Source organism: Phocoena sinus, chromosome 1 (genome assembly GCF_008692025.1).
Source record: "Phocoena sinus isolate mPhoSin1 chromosome 1, mPhoSin1.pri, whole genome shotgun sequence".
NCBI classification, from domain to species: domain Eukaryota; kingdom Metazoa; phylum Chordata; class Mammalia; order Artiodactyla; family Phocoenidae; genus Phocoena; species Phocoena sinus.
The window spans coordinates 164074162-164096830 of record NC_045763.1 but is presented as its reverse complement, the minus strand read 5'-3'; the positions used below and the strand labels follow the sequence as shown (position 1 = coordinate 164096830).

The 22669-nt window shown below is 36.6% G+C and overlaps 1 protein-coding gene across 3 annotated transcripts in view; it reads right to left on the bottom strand.

Annotated features, from left to right (window-relative positions):
- The window catches only part of NVL (nuclear VCP like), a 103800-nt gene that overhangs the window by 43758 nt on the left and 37373 nt on the right, over window positions 1-22669 (bottom strand). For 2 of the 3 annotated variants that reach the window (XM_032635632.1, XM_032635645.1), the window contains exons 14-18: window positions 20799-21017; window positions 19854-19958; window positions 14669-14731; window positions 9951-10070; window positions 6433-6532 (exon numbers count right to left, since the gene is read on the bottom strand). In XM_032635632.1, coding sequence (XP_032491523.1) covers window positions 6433-6532; window positions 9951-10070; window positions 14669-14731; window positions 19854-19958; window positions 20799-21017 — 607 coding nt within the window. The remainder of the gene's footprint in view (window positions 1-6432; window positions 6533-9950; window positions 10071-14668; window positions 14732-19853; window positions 19959-20798; window positions 21018-22669) is intronic. The other variant, XM_032635638.1, reaches the window with a different exon arrangement.

Sequence of the window (22669 nt, the reverse complement as noted above, 5' to 3'; positions counted from 1 at the left end):
TTTTTGTAAAAGGTATAAGGTCTGTGTCTAGATTTTTTTTTTTTTTTTTTTTGGCATGTGAGTATGCAGCTGTTGCAGCACCATTTGTTGAAAAGACTGTCCTTTCTCCGTTGTGTTGCCTTTGCTCCTTTGTCAAAGATCAGTCGACTGTATTTGTGTGGGTCTATTTCTGGCCTCTGTTTTGTTCCATTGATTTATTTACCTTATTCTTTCATCAATATTACACTTTTTTCGTTTTTTTAAATAAATCGCTCTTTTTTTTTTTTTCCCTGCCCCACATGGCTTGTGGGATCTCAGTTCCCCGAGCAGGGATTGAACCCAGGCCACAGCAGTGAAAGCCTGCAATGCTAACCACTTGGCCATCAGGGAAGTCCCCTATACTCTCTTGACTACTGTAGCTTTACGGTAAGTCTTGAAGTTGGGTAATGTCAGTCCTCCAACTCTATTCTCTCCTTCAATACTGTGGTGGCTTTTCTGGGTCTTTTGCCTTTCCATATAAACTTCAGAATATTTGTTGATATTCATAAAAAAACACTCGCTCGGATTTTGACTAGGACTGCTTTGAATCTATAGAACAAACTGGGAAGACTGACATCTTGACAGTACTGCGTTTTCCCATCATATACAAGGAATATCTTTCCATTTATTCAGATCTTCTTTGATTTCTTCCATCAGAGTGTCATGGTTTGCCTCATATAGATCTTGTACATATTTTGTTAGATTTATACCTAAGTCTATGTCTGTCTCTTTCTTTCTTTTTGGTGCAGATATAAATGGTATTGTGTTTTTAATTTCAAACTCCAATTGTTCATTGCTAGTATTTACCAACTGATTTTTGATTTTTTTTTTTTTTTTTTGCGGTACGCGGGCCTCTCACTGTTGCAGCCTCTCCCGTTGCGGAGCACAGGCTCCGGACACGCAGGCTCAGCGGCCATGGCTCACGGGCCCAGCCGCTCCATGGCATGTGGGATCTTCCCGGACCGGGGCATGAACCTGTGTCCCCTGCATCAGCAGGCAGACTCTCAACCACTGCGCCACCAGGGAAGCCCTACCAACTGATTTTTGAAAAAGGTACAAAAGCGATTCAGTGGAGGAAGGATAGTCTTTTCAGTGAATGATGGTGGAGCAATTGGATACCCATAGGAAAAAAACCTCTCGACCTAAACTTTGCACCTCACATAAATGTTACCTAAAAATAGACCACAGGTTTAAATGTAAAACATAAAACCATAAAACTTTTAGAAGAAAACAGTGGAGAAAATCTTTGGGACATAGTTTTGAAAACCAGATTTTAGACATGGTCTGCAGAGTGTAATATATAAAAGGAAATATTAATAATTTGGATCTCTGTGATTAAGAAGATGAAAAGACAAGATGCAGACTGGGACAAAAAGTTGCAAATTACATATCTGACAAAGGACTCACATCTAGAATATATACAGAACTCTCAAAACTCAACAATAAAAAAGAATACACATTCCAATTTTAGAAAATGGGCAAAGGACACAAAGAGACAATTCACTGAAGAAGATATAAGGATGGCAAAGAAACACGTGAAAAGAAGTTCTTATCGGCCACCAGAGAAATAAAACCATGATGAGATATCACTATACATCTCTTGGAAAAGATAAAATAAAAACAGTGACAATACAAAATACCAGCAAAGATGCAAAGACACTGAATCTCCCTTAGCATTACTGATAGAAATTATAGCCACTCAGGAAGACTTTGACAACCTCTTTAAAAAACTGAACATATACTTAACATACGACCCAGCAATCATGCTCCTGGGCATCTATCCCAAAGAATTGAAACCTTATGTCCACATAAGAACCTATATGTAGATGCTCAGAGTAGCTTTATATGAAACAGTCAAAAACTGGAAATGATCATAATGCCCCCAGAAGAGAATGGTTAAACAAACTAGAACCTCCACACCACAGAATACTACGCAGTACTGAAAAGGAGCAATCTACTGATACACACAAGTATTTGAACAGATTTCAAGGGCGTTAGAATAGGTGAATAAAGCCAACCTAAAAGGTCACATTTTGTACGATTACTTTTATATAAAATTCTTAAAGTGACACAATTATAGAGATGGAGAACAGATTAGCAGTTGCCTTGAGTTAGACATGGTAGGAGAGAGGTGGTTGTTACTATAAAGGGATAGCATGAGGGAGATCTTTGTGGTGATGGAATAGTTCCTGTATTGACTGCAGTGGTGATCACATGAATCTACACGTGTGCTAAAATGGCAACAAAATAGACAAATTACACAAATGTCTATTTCCTGGTTTTGATTTTGTACCATAGTTATGTAAAATGTAACAACTGAGTTAAACTGGGTACATGGAACTCCTGTGCATTATTTTTCTAATTTCTTGTGAATTTATAATTGTTTCAAAATACAAAGTAAAACTAAAAGTCACATATTTTATAAAAAGAAAAAGAAAATCAGATCACTTCACTCCCCCACTTAGAAAACGTTCATGGGACTTCCCTGGTGGTGTAGTGGTTAAGAATCCACCTGCCAATGCAGGGGACACAGGTGGTCAGGGAAGATCCCACATGCCGTGGAGCAACTAAGCCTGTGTGCCACAACTACTGAGCCTGAGCTCTAGAGCCCACGAGCCACAGCTACTGCAGCCCGTGTTATGCCTAGAGCCCATGCTCCGCAACAAAGAGAAGCCACCACAATGAGAAGGCTGCACACCACAACAAAGAGTAGCCCCTGCCTGCTGCAACTAGAGAAAGCCCGGGCACAGCAACGAAGACCCAACACAGCCCAAAAATAAATAAATAAAATTTAAAAACCCTTCATGGCAGAATAAAATCCACACCCCTTACTGTGGCCTAAAAGGCCCCTTGCACTTCTCCATCACTACCCCCCAACTCTTTTCACTCTAGACGCACTGGCCTTCTTGCTGGTTCTCCAAACTTCTTCTCACTTCAGGGCCTTTATACTTATTGTTTGTTCTCCGCCTGGAATGCCTTCTCCCAGATTTTTGCATGGCTTGATACTTCACATTATTTGGGTGTGTGCTGACATTACTTCTGAAGAAGAAGCTTTCCCAGACTATGATATCTAAATTAGCATTCCTCTCCCCAAACACCAGTCATTCTCCATCCTCTTACCCTGTTTTATTTTATTTATTTGATTGTCTATTATTTACCCCCTGTTCTCCAGCCCCAAATCAGAATACATGCAGGCAAAGAATTTTTCTGAATTGTTAACTTTTGAATTCCCAAAGTTCAGTAGGATCAGGTATATAATAAAAATTCAATAAATATCTGATGAGTGAAGGAGTAAACCTGAGAGACTAAAGAAAATTATACTGGTATGACTGACCTACAACACCAAGCTGTAAGGCGGAATGTATAACTTGCACCATAAAACAAAGAATGTGATAAAAGAAAAATATACATAAGAAGGATTAAAGATAACTCCCCCTTTTTTTACCTTTCTACTTCTCTCCTTTCGAATCTGGCCCTTCCTGTCACTGCCCTGACCAAGAGAATTTGTGTATTCTAGGCCTTGCCTTCAAAGGAATGGCAGCTTCCACCTTTATCTCTTGGAATCCAGCTGTCAAGTACGAAATGTGAGTACTCAGAGAACCATTCTAATGGAAGCCAAACCACATGGAGAGGCCCTGGAAGATGACAACTGGTGGTGGGGATGGGCTGGGGGGAGGGGGTGTGCAGAATGCCGAGGCGCACCAAAGCACCAGACATGTGAGTAAAGAAGTGACCTTGAAAGGGGATCCTCTGGCCCAGCCATGCCTGCTGGTGGCATGTGGATCAGAGACGAACCACCTGGACAAGCCCTCCCTGAATTCCTGACCTACAAAATTATGAAAAATGCAAAAATGGTGATTTTAAGCCACTAAGTATCACAGTAGTTCACCATGCAGCAAGAGCTGACCAGGACATCGGGCAAGAAGGGGATTCTTAAAGCTGAGCAGAATCCAAGTTATAAACAATCAAACAAAGTATCACAGGATAGAATACAATGGAACAGAACTGCCAAATAGGCATCAATACAAGTGAAAAGATCTAAAACATCTATTTTTAAATTTATGTGGATCCTCAACGTAATTGGGTTTGTTGTGGGGAGAAAGGGATGGGTGAGGTGCAGTGGAGAGGAAGACAATACTCAAGAACACTGGAAAGAACAAAACAGAGGTACCACATTCATCCTGTCATTCACTGGCTAAACTCAAGAGACTACTGTACTCAGTTCTGGGTTTTACAACTAAGGAGAATCTGGAGAATCCTAAGGAATTCAAAGATGAATAAAGAGATCGGAGGAAAAAAAAAAAAAACCATGAGGAAAGGTAACGTACCTGAACCCTTTTGAAGGAAGGGATTTAAGTAAAACCTAGTAGTAACATTGAAGGACCTATTATTTGAGTAACACTGAAGGACCTGTTATTTTCTAATCTACAGAGATTAAACTAAAAGATAAGAGTGTTTACAATAAACAAATATGAAAAATGGTGAGTACGGTTAAAGACAGAATAGGTTATTAGAGCACACCAAAGACTGTCTTCTTGAAATCTACTAGAAAAATCTGTAGCTGCTCAGGAAAGGTAGGATGTGATTCTGTCCAAATCTGACAGACTTTCAAGGTTTCTTCGAGGATGACTCTCTGATTTTATGACCTAATGACTGCTCCTACTGCTAATACCCAAAGTGCTCATGATAATGATAATGATACTAAACAGCTACTTGCCACGCACTATGACAGATACATTACCAATATCACTTAAGCTTTGGGACAATACTGCCTATTTGGTGTTATTATCCTCATTTTATAGATGAGGAAGTACTGGTTAGCAAGATGAAGTAATACATGCCCAGGATTAATGTGGCATAATAAGGAATAAATACATTTGGTCTTTGCCCCTGGTTCCTGGCTAGAGCTTTCTGAGTAACAGGAGTGTCTTTATTGTGCTAATGAGATGACTCAAGGTTGGCCCTGCAGGTAACTTCAGGATGGGGCTGGTTACCAGAACAACTTACCATCTGATTAGAGGGTTAGAACTTGGAGCCAGACATCTGGGGAGGTAGGGCGGGGCTGGAGACTGAGTTCAGTCACATGGCCAATGAGTCAGTCAATCATGGATACATAACAAAATCCCAATAAAAACTCTGGACATCAAACTTGAGGGAGATTCCTCGCTGATGAACACAGTGATGTGCCAGGAGGGTGATGTGCCCTGACTCCATGGAGAGAGGGCATGGAAGCTCTGCACTCCCTCTGAGACCCAGCCCTAAGTGTACCCTTTATAATAAACTGTAATTGTAAGTATAGTGCTTTTCTTCATTTTGTTAGTCTTTTTAGCAAATTAGTGAACCTGAAAGGGGTGACGGGAATCCCCAAGTTTGTAGCAGGCCGGTCAGAAGTGCGTGTGTCCTGGAGACACCACTTGCATCTGGTATCTGACGTAGGGCAGTCTTGTAGACAACTGACCCCTTGACCTGCAGGTTCTGACATTAACTTCAGGTGGTTAGTGTCAGACCTGAATTATAACCTACTCAGTTGGTATACACTAGTTAGGGTTGAAAGAGAACAGTTAGTAAGATATGAAGTGCTAGAGTCAGGACTCAAACCCAGTTCTGCCTAACTCAGAGTATTTCTAATTCAAAGGTAAGAGTCTAATTCAAACCTTTCGATTTTTCAATTTAAAAGGAAATGGTATATAATTCATGAAGGTTTTAGTATCTGTACTAACTTACAAGAAAAATTACATCAGCTTGAAAACTGAAAAATCCATTTAAGCAATTAAAGTCCCAAGTCACTGCCGGTAGACATAGTTAACACAAATATCAATGCAGGAGCAGCTATGATACAGCGGCGCATATGGATGGCAAAGTATTAAACAATATGAAGAGAACTGAGGACCCAAAGTAAAAGCCACCTTCAGTACTTTTGAAGTTTTGAGACTTTTTCTAAATCCCTCACTAGTACTTAGGCTTTTTAACAATTTAAAAAAATAGTTAAGTGCAGGTATATGGACATGCTTCCAGTATAAAACCTTAAAAACCTATCTTTAACCTTCAGATAACACTGAAAAAGAGACTGGTTCTTGTCTCCTATAAGCTTGAGAGAAACCATAGGACATAAATTCTGATAATACTTTGTGGTCAAAAGTGTATGTTACAAGGGTTCTCTGCTAACAAGACAATTTTCTATGCACAACACAGAAAAAAAATCTTACAGAATCCAAGCAATAATGTTATACTGTTTTTTTTGTTTTTTGTTTTTACTATAGCTTACATAAAAGCTTTCTAAGGTTTTATTCCAACTTATGAACCAAAAAGGGATTTCCCAAACTTATTCTTCCTTTACTAGGACGTATATAAATTATACTGTTCGTAAACGCTGTAAGTTTTTAGACTCATCTGTTTTATATTCTTCTTTCTTACCTGGTCTGTTAGTGGCTGCCATAATAAAAACCTGCTGACGTGTTTCCAGACCATCCATCTCTGTAAGTAGCTGATTTACCACCCGGACACTTGCCCCTGTCTAAAAACAAATAAATACAGCTACATCAGCTCCCAATAAAAGAAAAATACATCACCAGTTTTTTTTTTTTCCATGCAAAATAATACATTTGCTAACTTGAATGAAAGCTTTTGTCAAAAGATATAACAATTATTTCCTGAGAAGTCACTATATCTAAGCACTGTGCAAAACATATTCTCATCAGTGTGCTTCCCCAGCAATCCTGCTATCATCCACAATTCAGATGAGGAAACTGAGGCTTAGAGAGGCTATTTGTCCAAGGTCTCAAAGCTACATAAGGGTAGAGATGAAATTCAATCTCAGGCTTAGCTGATCCCACAGTCTTATGCCTCTGAGTTATCCAAAGATCTAAGAACTGAGAATTATATTCAATATCCTGTGATAAACCATAGAAATGAATATGAAAAAGAATATATATGTGTCTAACTGAATCAATTTGCTGTACAGTAGAAATTAACACATTGTAAATCAATTATACTCCAATAAAATAAATTTTTAAAAGAAGATCTAATAGCCACAACGAATTTCCCTTTGGGCAAATCTAGACTCAGCTTTTGAATGCCAGATCAGACTCCCCAGGATACTGGATATTCCAGAGCTTTCAGCTGGGACACTGAGGCCTTTTCTCTTTTCCTTGAAGCATGCAGTACAAAGTTGAACTACCTCAGGGCAATATCTAAGACATTCAAGGAGTTGGTGAATAGGGGGATGTTTATCCCTTAAATGCAGAAAGTTTTAAAATGCACAATGCAGGAAATGAGAAAAGTGGTGTTGTGTTTCTTTTTGTCATTAATTGCCTTTCTTCAACATAAATTTCATGTACAGAGGTGGTAATGAGTTTAACATACTGATTTCTCCAGAAAAAAAATTTGGTGCACCTTATTATCACCCCTTGGAGACACAGTATTAACCATTAGGAGCTTAAAAGAATTATAATCAGGACTCAAAAAAATAAAGAAGTACTGGTTTTAAAAAAACAAACAAACAAAAAAACCCCAAAACACTGTCCTACCTAAGCAAGACAAAAACCTCACAATCAATTCATGAAAAGGCTGACAGACTTTACTATATATAAAATTTTATATAATAAAAAAAGATAAGTGATAAAACTGGGAAAAATAGTACCAACACACATAATTGGACAATAGACTAATTTCCATCATATATAAAAAGCTCTTATAAATTAACAACAAAAAAAGGGGAAGATGGAACTTCCCTGGCGGTCCAGTGGTTAAGACTTTGCCTTCCAATGCAGGGGGTGTGGGTTCAATCCCTGGTGTGGGAGCTAAGATCCCACGTACCTTGGGGCCAAAAAACCAAAACATCAAACAGAAGCAATACTGTAACAAATTCAATAAATTGAGACTTTAAAAATGGTCCACATCCAAAAAAAAAAAAAAAAAATCTTAAAAAAAGGGAGGGGGGGAACATTTCATTTTCAGTGTATGTGCTGCCAAAGTGAGCACAGAAAAACATTTCAACAGCGAAAGGGTCAGAGACATGAATACTAAAATTTAACATCATGTTTTGCCAATAAAATTGAGAAAAATAAAAAGATGGGTATTACCCATTGTTGACAAAGGTGTAGAAAATGGTTATTTTTAGTTGGTAGGTGTATGTAACTGGTAGTTTTTGCAAAGAATGACTGTGTTAGCTTTCAAAATATTTGTATACATCTTCTACCCAGAAACTCTAATTCCAAAACTCTCACATATTCCCACATGTGCACAAAAATATGTGATAAGAATGTTTAATACAGTTGTATTTATAGGGGAAACAACTGGAAACAATGTAAATGTCCAAAACAGGGGAATTGTTGAATTAATTCTTCCCTATCCAGACTGTGGAATATTTATTCAATAGTTACAAAATAAGTTATTAAGTACATGGGTAAAGTGTCAGATAGAATGACCACATTTATATAAAAAAATAAGTTTAAATCATTCATGTTTTTAAGCTTATAGAAAAAGTTCTAGACCACAAATGCAAAACACTAAACTGTCAGCAGAAGTAACCTCCAAGAAGAGTAACAGGGAGGAGAACTGGAAGAAAGACTTGACTCTATACTTGTATTTATTTGCATTTTTCACAAGCATGTATTCATGAATAACTTGCATCATTAAAAAAAGAATATGTTCAATTTAAAAATATTTTCAGAATCCCCTTCAGGTGAAAATGTTAAAGCAAAACACATATATCTGATTACAGGGATGTGTGGTAGCTGACAGCCAAGAGAGATAACCTAGAAGTTAGAAATGTAGTTCATAAGAATGCAGACTTCTCTGAGGGCAAGGAGTTGACTGGATATACCTAATTTAAATTACCACTTGATAACAGAGAGATGCAAACCAGTGAAATGGGCTATCAATGAACAAAGGGTTTAATTCACAGCAAAAGGGAATAAATAAAAAGGAGTAAATTCCAGAGCATACCATGCCCCCACCAGCTGGATATAGTGTGTAGGATTTTGGTCTGGATCCCACATTAGATTTTGGAACGTGACGGCCGGCAGGAGAACCCGGGAAGGATCTCTGCCCTGGCCACTGACATCACTATCAGAGGTAAGACTGTAATAAGGATTTTCTGTGATATTGCTGACTGCGGGGTGAGCAAACAAAACTGCTATGATATAAAGCACACTTATCCTAGTCAAGTTTTGTTTTGCAACTTCTGAATGCTGGGAATTTTAAGCAAAACGAGGCACCTAATAAATGTTTCACAACCCAAGAACACACACAGAGTAACTATGTGAAAACAAATCACATAAGAAATATAATCATTTCCTCAATCATCTTGTAATAAATGTACTTAGTACACAGTCTCTGCTATCCTCTTCAAAAGGTTATATATATATATTTAAAATATATTCTTTATATTATGCTTCACTATGATTCAAACAGTATTCCTGATAACTGTTTTCCAGGTAATCACTGTACCAAAATTTCTAAGAATGGTGACACAGTGTAGTAATGCAAGTGGTCTTTAATGCACACCAATTTATATCTTCCCCAGATAGAAATGGTGCTGCGTCTTAAAGCATATCATCTGACCCTACTTTGAGTGCATGGTGTCTTAAATTATATTTTCTCCAAGAACTCTGAAGACAATCATACGATTACAAGGTAGGCTATCCAAAACTAATAATCATTTCCATTCCCAAAAACTCATTTGTGTGAATCAGATATGTGCAACCAAAATAATACACAGAAAGAAAAATGGATACAGAGGCTAATAAAAACACAATTGTTATCCCTAGGCCCTGTTTTCAAATTACTAGGTTTCTTCACTTAAAGAGTCTCAGTGTTCTCAATGAATGACTTTATAAGAACTATTTGAACTTTACATAACTTTGTAAGAACTTACAAAAGGTTCATGGTGCTTAAAAAAAAATCTGTAATCACCAAACTATGATACCTACCTCTCGGACTGATCTTCGAGGACATAAGGCATCCACTTCATCAAAGAATATCACGCAGGGTGCTGAATTCTTGGCTCGCTGAAAAACCTGTCGCACAGCACGCTCGCTTTCACCAACATACTAGCCATATACAGAAAGGAAATAAAATGTAGAGATGTTTCAACTTTGGAGTTTGGGCCAAATTATAGTAGTACTAGTTTTAAATGACATTTATATGCCAGAGTCCAAAAAGTACTAGGTCAAAAATAGCCAGTTATATGTGGTTCAACTTAATAAGATTAGCTATTACTTAAGCTTATTATAAATCTCCTCATTTATAAAATGAAGACTAAATAGAATGAAAGGTCTCCTCTAGCTCAAAAGAATTCCACAATTTTATGGTATCTTAGAACAGATCAAAGCTTTATGCATATAAAATACCCAGCAGTAATTTTCATTAATTCAGCAGTATTTTAAATGTGAACAAGACAATTTACTGTTCTACTGCTGTTTCTACACAAGTCATCTTGCTAAAGGAAGAGCTAACGGTCATACAACATCAGAGGAAGCAAAATGAGCCAGTTAGACATCTACCAGGTTTCATAATGCATAATGTACGGTAAAATCAAAATACAAAGCAATTCACGAGCAGCTATAACATGAGGACTAATTAATATAAAAAGTTATATGTAAAAATACAGCTTTACTTTCAGCTAAGCACAAGAAATTGTTCTTGTAAAATTTCAAATTAGTTAACTAAGAAAAGCTTTGTTTCTCATAATAATACTGCTAAATAAGACAATTTGAAAATGTCTTTACGGTGCCAATTATATCATAAGGTTATTTTTATGTTATGACTATATGGTCATAATAAAGTAATTAAGGCACAGAATACATCACAGATGACAATGATTATTTTTATTTTCTATTTGAGTAGAACTTCTTTTCCTCAGATCTGTCCTGTAACTTTTCTTTGTACTTTTGCTTATTCTGCTTCTCTCACTTGAACTGCTTCTCCAACCTACCTCTAAAACAGCTCTTGCATTCTAGATTAAGATCACTAATCTTTCTTCCCACCACCCTCTCTTCTTTGCTCTTACAGCACTTCCTACTATTATAACTTCTGAGCTATTCTACCTTCACTATATTACATCATAAAGTCCTTGGAAAGCAGAAGTCATGACAGTTTCAAATTTTTCTCTGATCATAACATCCTGCTCAGTGTACAAATACAGCAGACCTATTTAGTTTCCTGAAAAATCTAAATCAGCAAAAATTATATTTGGAATGCTGAAAAGACATTCAGTAGATATTTTTAAAGAAAAGATATCAGGGGGTTGGGACAGAGTTTCAAACAGGGATGAAAGACAAGAATCAATACAGCCGGCAAAGGGACTTTGGATATAGCTAACCAAAATGACTAAGTAAAAGGAAATTTAATTTAGGAGAAGGTAAACCTAAAGTTTCAAAAGGACAGATTAAAATCAATTCATCTTAAGAAATGTAACAATGATTAAAATTCCCACTACCTTGGCCTTTAAGAACTATTTCAAGTAAGGATCCTATACTTATTATTTCTAATTCCTTATTTGCCATCAGTTTTCAACCATTATAATCTGGCTTTTGCAAACATAATTATTGAAAATATTTTCCCTAAAGTCACTGGTGACATTCTAATTGCTAAACCCAGAGCCCTACTTTCAATTTCTTTTCTATTGTTTGGTTATATTGACAGGTGGAAAAAATTATCTTCCCTAGGTTTTCAGGCTTAGAAAGTCTTGGGCGTCCTCCACCTTCTGAACAGTCTCCTTTGCCAGCTTTTCCTTTCCTGGTCCGTAAATGTTGGTGTCTTCCAAGGTTCTGTCAGAGACCACCTTACAATACTACTCAACCTTACCCATTCCCTAGGTTTTAGGTGCCATTTAGATTGATACTTACTCCCAAATCTCTTCAGAGCTCCAGATTCACAGTTCCTATAGTTTGCCGAATCCCTCCAAATGGCTCTATAAATCTAAAACGTCCTAGAGCAAACTCATTTTCTAACCCCAAGATGTCTATCTTCCTCATTAGATCACTTAATCTCTCAGAGTCATTCTGGACTCTTCCACAGAACTCTTCCCACATTTACCTCCAAAAAACAAACCAGATGACAATGAGATAAAATTTCATACTCATCAGACTGGCAAAAACGTAAGTAACTTTCATTCACTGCTGGTGAAAGTAAAACTCAGTAAGAACCACTTTGGGAAAAAAGTGGGCAATACTTAATATTTTTGAAAGTGTATATACTGTAAGATACAGCAATTCTACTGCTGAGTACATACCCTAGGGTGAAAATATCTCACAAATATGCATAAGGATATATGTATATAATGTTCAACCTAAACATGAGTCAAGAAAAAAACTGATGTTTTTAAGGGACTTCCCTGGTGGCACAGAGGTTAAGACTCCGTGCTCCCAGTGCAGGGGGCCTGGGTTCCATCTCTGGTCAGGGAACTAGATCCCACATGCACGCTGCAACTAAGAGTTCGCATGCCACAACTAAGGAGCCGGCGAGCAGCAACTAAGGAGCCCGCCTGCCGCAACTAACACCTGGTGCAACCAAATAAATAAATAAATTTTTTTTTTTTTAAAAAAAGAAAAAAAACCTGATTTTTTTAAAAGTGTGGTTATACTCATTCAATGGACTATTGCACAGAGAATTAATAACTAGAGGTAAATATATCAATAAAGATAAATATTATAAATATAATGCTCAACAAAAATAACAATAAAATCAAGTTACAAAAGAACACATACCATTTATATAAAGTGGCTTTGTTTTTGCTTTACCATTTATAAAAGGAGTTCCAAACATATAATAAAAGTAGATATAATAGTTTAATAAACCCCAGATATACCCATCACCCTGCTTCATTATTATCAGCTCAATTCATAATCAACTTGCTTTATTCTGTCCACTTTTCTTTCTACTTGATATTTTGATGGAAAGCCCAGACATCATAACTTTATTTGTAAATATTTCATTGTCTCTAAAAGATAATGTTTTAAAATATATATATATTTTTAAAATCCCATCATTTATAAATGTATTTATTTATTTATTTATGGCTGTGTTGGGTCTTCGTTGCTGTGTGCAGGCTTTCTCTAGTTGCGGCAAGCGGGGGCTACTCTTTGTTGTGGTGCGTGGGCTTCTCGTGGTGGCTTCTCCTGTTGCAGAGCACGGGCTCTAGGTGCATGGGCTGCAGTAGTTGTGGCACGTGGGCTCAGTAGTTGTGGCACACGGGGCTTAGTTGCTCTGTGGCACATGGGATCTTCCCGGACCAGGGCTCGCATCTGTGTCCCCTGCATTGGCAGGCGGATTCTTAACCACTGAGCCACCAGGGAAGTCCAAAGATAATGGTTTTAACATAACTACATCATTATCACACTTAAAAGTTATTTTCTTAATATAAACTGTCCAGTAGGTGTTCACATTTCCAATTCTCATAAACTTATTTTTTGAAACATGTAAAATAATACTACATGTTATTTAGGGATAAATATATAACATTTACAGTAAATGTAGAAAGAAGTGTACAGAATTAATAAACACCAAATTCAGGATTATAGTAAATTCTATGGGAAAGAGAATGGAGGACATGATTAGGTAAGGTTTGCAGGGGGCTTTGAGTATATATTGGGTTTTTTTTTAAGGCTGGATGTTAGATACATGGAGGGGTCATTATATTACTCTTTATAACTTGTTATATGCTTGAAATATTTCATAGTAAAATTTTAAAAATATTACACTCTTAAAAAAAAGTTACATTCTGTTAGCTCTCTAATATGCTAAAGGTAACATTTTGACTCTAGCTTGGTATGAAGGCCCTGCACTGCCTGGCTATTACTTTTTTTCCAGCCTCACCCTTCACCCCCCCAACAATCCCTTCCCCTCAGCGCTTATTTTGAGTACCTCCTCCACTAGAAAGCCAAAATGAAGGGTAAGAAGAGTCAAGATAAAAGTACAAATCCTTATTTTAGGAGCAAAGTAACATATTTAATAGGAAACAAAAAAAATTAGAGGGGGGATAAATTGAAAAAGCCTTTTAAAACAAATGATAACACTTTCGTTTCTTCTTTGAATATTATGGAATAGCATTTTACTCTTCATAGGCATGAACAAGAAACAAGAAATTCAAAGTCTCTTAAATTTAAGATATAAGCTGCTTAAATGCAGAAAGAAGTTATTATATAGTAGTTTAGTGATTTCTTTCCCAAGTATTTTTATTTATTAATCCTTAACTCATTTGAGCTATACAACAACAGGACAAGGAAAGCAGATCAAATGTCACCTCCACTATCCCCAAGCTGTTGGACATTGGCCAAGTTATACGACCCCTCCAAACTTAAGTTTCCTCATCTGTGAATCAGAGAAAAAAACAATTTGTATCTCACAGGGTGTTGAAGAATAATATATATAAAGGGCTTGACAAATTCAGAGTTAACACTTTAAATGTTGACTATTTTGATTATTTCCATTTTGCTGGTGAGAAAACTTAGGCTCAGAGGTGAACAGACTTAATTAAAAAAGCATTTATACACAGTAAATAGTACAGCAGAGCAAAGCTCAATCTCTTCACTCCTATTGCAGTGATTTTACCAAAAAACTCGACTGTTTCAATGATCTGAGGACCCTGTAATTTGAATGACCATACTTTTCCTAATCAAAAATAATGGCTAATGCCACAACAACTTACCATATTTAGTAACTCAGGCCCCTTGACAGATATAAAATTTAACCCAGACTCATTTGCAACAGCCTAGTAAGAGAAAAAAGACACAAGACAAACATATAATAAAATAATAATAACAATAATTTGTGATAATGCAAGAACTTTTTGTGGTTTATACTCTAGTTCCCCCTTTTTATAGCTGCCTCTTTCTCAAGGAGAGGAGACAAATGGGAATAAAAAGAAAATCAAAGGAAGTAAATGTGAACATAAAACTTTCCACAGGCTAGAAATCAGATGGAAATGACTTGAAACATTTATGTAAATGTTTTTTTTACATAAACATGGTATATGTAAGTATATTTGTAGCCCTAGCTTAGAATCCTAGTGAAATCATAATCTCTGTATAAACAAATGCCGTGCCCAATGAAAGCAATCATTCATTCATTCATTCATAAACCAGAAGTCAAAAGCATCGGTATCAGTCTTTACAGTATTTACAGGTTATTTTGTTTAATAAATAAAGATTAAACTGCATGGCTGAAAGCCAAAGAGAATAACAAAGGAGAAATATATGGTTATATGTGTAGAAGAATACAAAAATTACACTGAGAATGTAGAGATGAAACCCGAATAAAATCACTCACAACTTCAAAATGATCAGGGAATAAAGTTCTTTCCTATTCTTAGAACCTGATATCTGAGCTCAAGATTTATGTTCAACACATTCCTCAGCATCTCCCCTTGGATTATTTTTTTCTTTTTTTCATTTCACATTTGGATCTCACAGGATTTTCAAATCTGTTGTTTCCAAAGCCGGACTCCTGAATTTCTCCCAACTCTCCCCAAATCCCACACCCCAAACTCTTTTTCTCCCTATCCCAGTAAATATATTTTCTAAGCCAAAACCACGGTGTCTTCCCTTGATCTCCTGTCTTGTCAGGTCAGCCAATCCATCTGTAAGTTCTATTAGCTCTAATGCTAAAATGTAGGTGAGTCTGATACTTCCTATTTCTCCACTATACCACAATCCTCATCCAGACCATCATCACCTACTGTCTGGACATGCAAAAAAACCAAACCAAACCAAACCAAAAAAACCCTAGCTGGCTTCCTCTCTCTCTTTGCTTTCCTCCAATCCATTCTCCACTTAACTCAAAAATATTAATGAAGGGGGGAGGGATAAACTGGGAGATTGGGGCTGACATATACACATTACTATATATAAAATAGATAACTAATAAGAACCTGCTGTATAGCACAGGGAACTCTACTCAATACTCTGTAATGGCCTATATGGGAAAAGAATCTAAAAAAAAAGAGTGGATATATATATATGCATAACTGATTCACTCTGTTGTACACCTAAAACTAACACAACACTGTAAATCAACTATAATCCAATAAAAGATTTTTTTAAATGTAAATGAGATCATATAGTTTTACTATGTTTCTCATTTATTTTCAAGTACAAATTGAAATATTCACCATGGCTTGCAAGCCTGTATTTTGTGACATGACAGTTTCTTCTTAGTCCAGCCACTAGATCTTTCTCTGGTTCTCGAATTCACCAAGCCCTTTCCCACTTCAGGGATTTTGCAACTGCTGTTCCCTCTATCTGGAAGACTCTTCCCCTTCTTTCTCTGCCTCTTCATGTGGCTATCTAGTCCTTCAGGACTCTGTTAAATATCACCATCCCCTGAATACCAAACCTAAAATAGCCACAACAGTTTGTTTATTTCCATCATAACTTAGCTGAATCTGCAATTTTATTGTTTTGTTTACTGCCTGCCTCTTCAAGACAGACAATAAATTCCATTAGAGTAGGTGTCATGTTTGCTAGTTTATCCCTAGCACCTTGCACAAGTTCTGGCAAAGTGTATGTAGCTCAACAAATACTGGTTGAATAAATGAATGCATGCAGGCGCTGCCAGGCAAAAACTGCTCAACATGCAGCTTATCCACATCTCGAAATCTCTGTCTTTCCGGCTGCCAATTTCTTAACTTTCCTACCTCTCACGTTCTAAGTAGAGTCAGGATACACATCTAATAAAGCATGATTCATCTACATTAGGTTTTCAACATCCATATGCGAGATAACTAAGATTTCACCCATTAAAACACCCAACAGAGTTCCTGAAATTATCAGAAATCTTTTGTCTTCTATTGATAAATGAAATACAGTGAATATAATTTAATTTTTTCATGGATATCATCATGAATCTTGTACTCAGTGTTAGGAGCTGTTTGCTTCCACACTATATGGTTGCAGATGACTAAATGATTTTTACTGTTCTCTTTCTACTTTCCTTCTTATTAGTCACCAATTTTCAGTGTGTTGGCCCCCAGCAATCACATGCCTTTACTTGATGCTATTTATATAATATGTGCTAGTGCTTAGAAATTTTTCATTATGTTATTGTTATCATGAGTAAACAAAACAACCAAGGTCATCCAAAATCTTAATTTTATAACCAATTCTAGGTTGCCAGGTTCTGACTCATAAGTGGTTCCATAACTTTACTCCAGTAACACTTTGCTTCTGCCATTCCAGGACATTTTCTATTACTTCTAGATTCTAGGGCATGTAGTCATGAATCTCTTGAAGCATCTAATAAAAGTGTGAACTCTCTCCCTGGAAAAAATACAAATACTCATAATATATTGCCTGGGCTCATGGATCCAGTGAGCTGTTGAAGTCCATCCATGGAGTCCTAGGTAAGATTCCCTGCTCTAAATGGTCAGATACCAGAAATCTGACTGAACAGAGAGGGACCAAAATGTTGGCAATTTGGGGAGGCGGCGGGTGGGAAGAAGAGGAAAAATGTGATCTATGATGCCTTAACATTATTTAGGGATTTCAAATGATCTAAGCTATCTCCTTTCTACTGTAAGCAGAAATAGTCAAAGGCAGATATAATTAAAACATAAACAAACATTACAAGGCACTCAGGCAAGGGAACTGCATCCACCCAGTGAATTCACATATTAGCTTGCAGGACCTTCTTTCTGGCTACGATTTTCTAAAACTGTTGTGAAAAAACATAGACCAGCAACTGTGGTGTTCTCCTTTCCCTCCTTTGTTTCCAAACTCCTTTACAGAAATGCCTTGTAAGAGTACTGAAAGCATTTAGCAAGGAAATTTAGTAATATAAGTAAAAATGTTTTTAAAAATGTACATGTATATTATATAGGTATATATATATATATACACGGGCAAATGGCACTGTGGATATTTGGTATTTACTGAGGAGCCACAGATTATTCGGCTGCTGTGAAACTTATTAAAAATGCCATTAATTTTGATTTCTTATTTACAAGTAATCCAAATTTTTTTTTTTTTTTTTTTTTTTTTTTTGGGGTACGCGGGCCTCTCACTGTTGTGGCCTCTCCCATTGCGGAGCACAGGCTCCGGACATGCAGGCTCAGCAGCCATGACTCACGGGCCCAGCCGCTCCGTGGCATGGGGGATCTTCCTGGTCCGGGGCACGAACCCATGTCCCCTGCATCGGCAGGCAGACTCTCAACCACTGCGCCACCAGGGAAGCACAATCCAAGTATTTTTAAAAGTTGATAAGGGTTAAGTAAATTATAGACGGAATATTATACAGACATTAAAAATGATGACTAATATAAGATACAGACAAGAAAAATGGTTCTAGTAAGCATGATTCCAAAGGAAAAAAATCACAAAAGACTAAGAAATTTGCCCACATAAATATGAAAAAAAAACCCAAAAGTGTCAAAACTATGATCAATAAAGTAAGAATGCCAAAAACACTGACAAACTACAAATATAACAGATCTTACTATATGAAGAGTGATTATAAATAAGAAAATCACAAGCATGTTAAGAAAACAAAGGATACAAACAGACAATTCATAAAGAAAAAAGCCAATAAACACTTATTATTTTTAAAAGCCCACTAGTAGCTTTTAAAACATAACTTAAAAACTGTAAGATAACCATTTTTACCTATTAGTCAAATATTAAAAACAATGTTAATGGCTATTGCTAATTTGGGGTGTTGGGGAAATGGATACTCATACCCTATATGGATGAAACTGGTACAGACTTTTTGGAAGACACTTTGGTAACGGATCAAGTGTAACTGGGTAATGGATCATTTTGATCGAGTGGTAATGGATCAAAAGCTTTAAATACATGCATTCTTTTTATTAAAAAATTATTTAGGAATGCATTCTATTAAAATTACCCGTCGAGGTACAAAAATGTAAGCACAGGACTGTTTCATGCAGTGTTGTTTTAATAGGGGAATCATTTCCATAAATTATAGAGCATCTTTTTTTTTTTGTGGTACGCGGGCCTCTCACTATCGTGGCCTCTCCCGTTGTGGAGCACAGGCTCTGGACGCACAGGCTCAGTGGCCATGGCTCACAGGCCCAGCCGCTCCGCGGCATGTGGGATCTTCCGGGACCAGGGCATGAACCCGTGTCCCCTGCGTTGGCAGGCGGACTCTCAACCACTGCGCCACCAGGGGAGCCCAATTATAGAGCATCTTTATGGCAGAATACTACACAGGCATTAAAAATACCGATGTGTATCTGTATATACTGACATGGGAAGATGTTCAAGAAATATTGATAAGTGAGAAATGCATGTTTAAAAACCTTATAGTTGTAAATATATGTATTAAAGTTATTCATATTATCTTGATATATATGTACAAAAGAACGTCTGGAAGGACTAACAACAAAATGAAACAGTGGTTACTAGTAGGCAATAGTGAGAGGATTATAAATGATGCTTTTCCCTTTTGCTTATCTATATTTTCTATTGTAAAAAACTAATTTTTCAAAATAACATTTGTAATAAGGAATGTAAAATACTTAACTTATAAATAATAACTATATCAAAGCAGGAAACAAGGTCAGCTATAAACTACAACTATGCAATAATGTTCATTAAAAACTCAGAATATAATACACAGAAAACATGAAAATTTCTGTGTTAAAATCAATGGGGTTATGGTAGATTTAAAATTTTCTTTTCCAAATTTGCAATGATATACCTTGTATAATTAAAATTAAAGTGGGAAACTTTCCTGAAGGAAATTGTCAGTCTTTCCAAAATGAAATTCTAATAATATGAAAATATGCAAAAATATCTCACTGTAACATTTAAAGTTAAATCCATGTTATCCTAACTGATAGTAAGAAATAAAATACGTGCAGTTGAATTATTCCATACCTTTGCCAGCAGAGTTTTCCCACAGCCAGGGGGACCAGCAAGGAGGACTCCAGCTGGAGTCTCCAACCCAAGAGCTTTGAACTGATCTGGGTTACGTACCGGTGCCTGGAAAAAACAATCCCAACATCAATGTGTTACAAATGTCCACTTCCTACTGCATATTCATCTCTAGATGCCTATTTTCAACACTGATTGTGAGGCCTGAAGATAAGAACAGTGCCTGGCACAGAGTGCTTACCTCTGTTACAAGCATGAGGTAAGTGGTGATAAATTTAAAATCCCTGCTCTTGAAAAATTCATACTTAAATGTAAGTTCTGAAAACATTTTAGATACAGTATTTCAACATTTTAAACTCAATTTTTAGAAAACGTAGATTTTCTAAATCTATAATCTAAATCTATAACCTAGATTTCTAGGTTATAAAGATTTTAAGCAATGGCCCCCTTTAAGAAATCAGAAGCAGCGGTACTCTATGTAATCAAAAGCAAGAGACACCTGTTCACTATCATCTCCACGAATTTTCTCTTTCAGTAGTTACACACCTCTAAATGGATCATACATCATTAATGAACCATGAAATGATCAGGGAAGTGGAAAAGTAAGAGTAAATGAAAATCCAAAGTTTCACGGGCATTAAAACTGCTTTGACCCTTATGAGCGTGATCAAGGTCAGAAAGTATTTCTCAAATAATTTATTCTCAGTTGAAACCTAAAATCTTTTCTTTTCTTCTTTAAACTCACTGCCATAGAATTCAAGCACAACCAAAAGAAAAAATCTAAAGCAGATCTCAGAAGAATGAAAAACCATCATCGGGGGCTTAATAATAATACAACAGATAAAAGAAAACGTATAGTTAAGCCAATTTAGACATACAACCTAGTACACACGCATGGTCGTTTACCCATCACACACGCCAACAACAGTTAGCGGCAGATATACCTACCAATATTGCCATGGTGAGCTCCTCTCTAATGTCTTCCAGGGCACCAATATCCGCCCATGTCACATTAGGGACAGTGACAAAGCCTTCCCTTTTAGCAGAGGGTTGGACAGAGGATAGAGCAACAATGAAATCATTCAACTCAAGGCACAGCCCTTGCAGCTGCTCCTCTGAGAGGGGATCTTGGTTCCTCAGCAACCCCAAGAGCCTTTGCAATTCATCCTGAAAGGGAACAAATGAGGGGGAAAAAATGAAAAACCACAAAGTTTGTTGAAAACGTTATTGTTTGTACTTTAAAAAATTATTACTCCAATATTTCTGTAAACTACACGAACTTCTATGCATTAAAATAATTTTCTCTATTGACAGAGGTCACTTATTTTGCTCCAAATGGATTATTTGATTTAGTCAAGCAAAAATACATCGACTATCATCAACTATAGAAGAATGATTTTTATTTACTCTACTAGGGCTAGCTATAGCAAACATAAACAGTTGGCAAATATTCATTTCAACAATCATGTTACTTCCATTCTTCATTTACAAATATTCATGAAACAGCTGAATTTTGACGAAATTAAAACAAAGTTACTCTGGTGGCAGTTTAATTTCATAATATGGCTCCGTGATAGTTTATCAACTAAACAGAAAGCAGGCAATTTTCCTAGTACGAATGAATCTTGAACTTCAAAGGCAGATTTCTTGCTTTGCGAGGAATATGAAAGAACAGGTATAGAAAGTAACTCTGAATAATTCAACTTATAAAAGTCTAATTTATATGCAATATTATAAAAGGAATGAGTTTACTATTATTTTTAACAGATATCATTGTGGTTCCAAATGAGTACGGAACAAACAAATGATTTGAAAACAAAAGACTTAGATCTAAGTTCCTGCTCTGGAAAGTAGAGGTCGTGTGGCCTCGGGCAAGTCACAATCTCTTAAGCTTAGCTTCTTTGATTATGAAATGGGAAAAGTAATGATATTTACTTAACAAAGTTATATGGAGCAAGTTATATAATATGTAAAAGTACCCTGTGCCAGCTATAAAATGCTATATAAATGTTATACTGAGTATTCATGACTCACAAAACTCTAAATTTTAACAGATCTTGGATAATAAATGTCCCTCTCACATTCTCAGCACTGTCCTCCAGCACCATTTGCAGCTAGGGACAAGGATATGGTTGCATCAGCAGACTATCTTAGTATATCAAACCAAAAGGTAACCTGGAAATATAACAAAATGCCAATGTTCTCATGAGAGCTGGAAAACATTTTCTGTAAAGTATTAGAGTAAACACCAAAGGCTTTATGGGCCATGCGGTCTCTGCTGTATGGATGTCTATGCGAATTCAGCTGTGAAGTGTGAAAGTAGAAGAAGACTCCGTGTCAATAAAGGCGCATGGGGACATCCCTGGTGGCACAGTGGTTAAGACTCTGCGCTTCAATGCAGGGGGCCCGGGTTGGATCCTGGTCAGGGAACTAGATCCCACATGCCTGCCACAACTAAGAGTTCACATGCCACAACTGAGGAGCCCGCGAGCCGCAATTAAGACCTGGCGCAACCAAAAAGAAAAAAAAAAGTATTAAAAAATAAAATAAAAAATAAAGGAGCATGGCTGTGCTCCAATATAACTTTAATTTACAAAAACAGGCAGTGAGCAGGTGGGCCATGGTTTGCCAACACCTGCTGTAGATTTCATAATCATTATTGTAAAAGGAATTTATTCAGAATCAACTGAAAAAAGTAAAACAACTTGTACTTTTGAAATTATAGACACTCTGGGTGTAACTGATAATTACTCTAAAGATACAACGCCAATGGAACAGAAATTCATAAACCTCAACTATATTGACACTTGCCTGCTTGT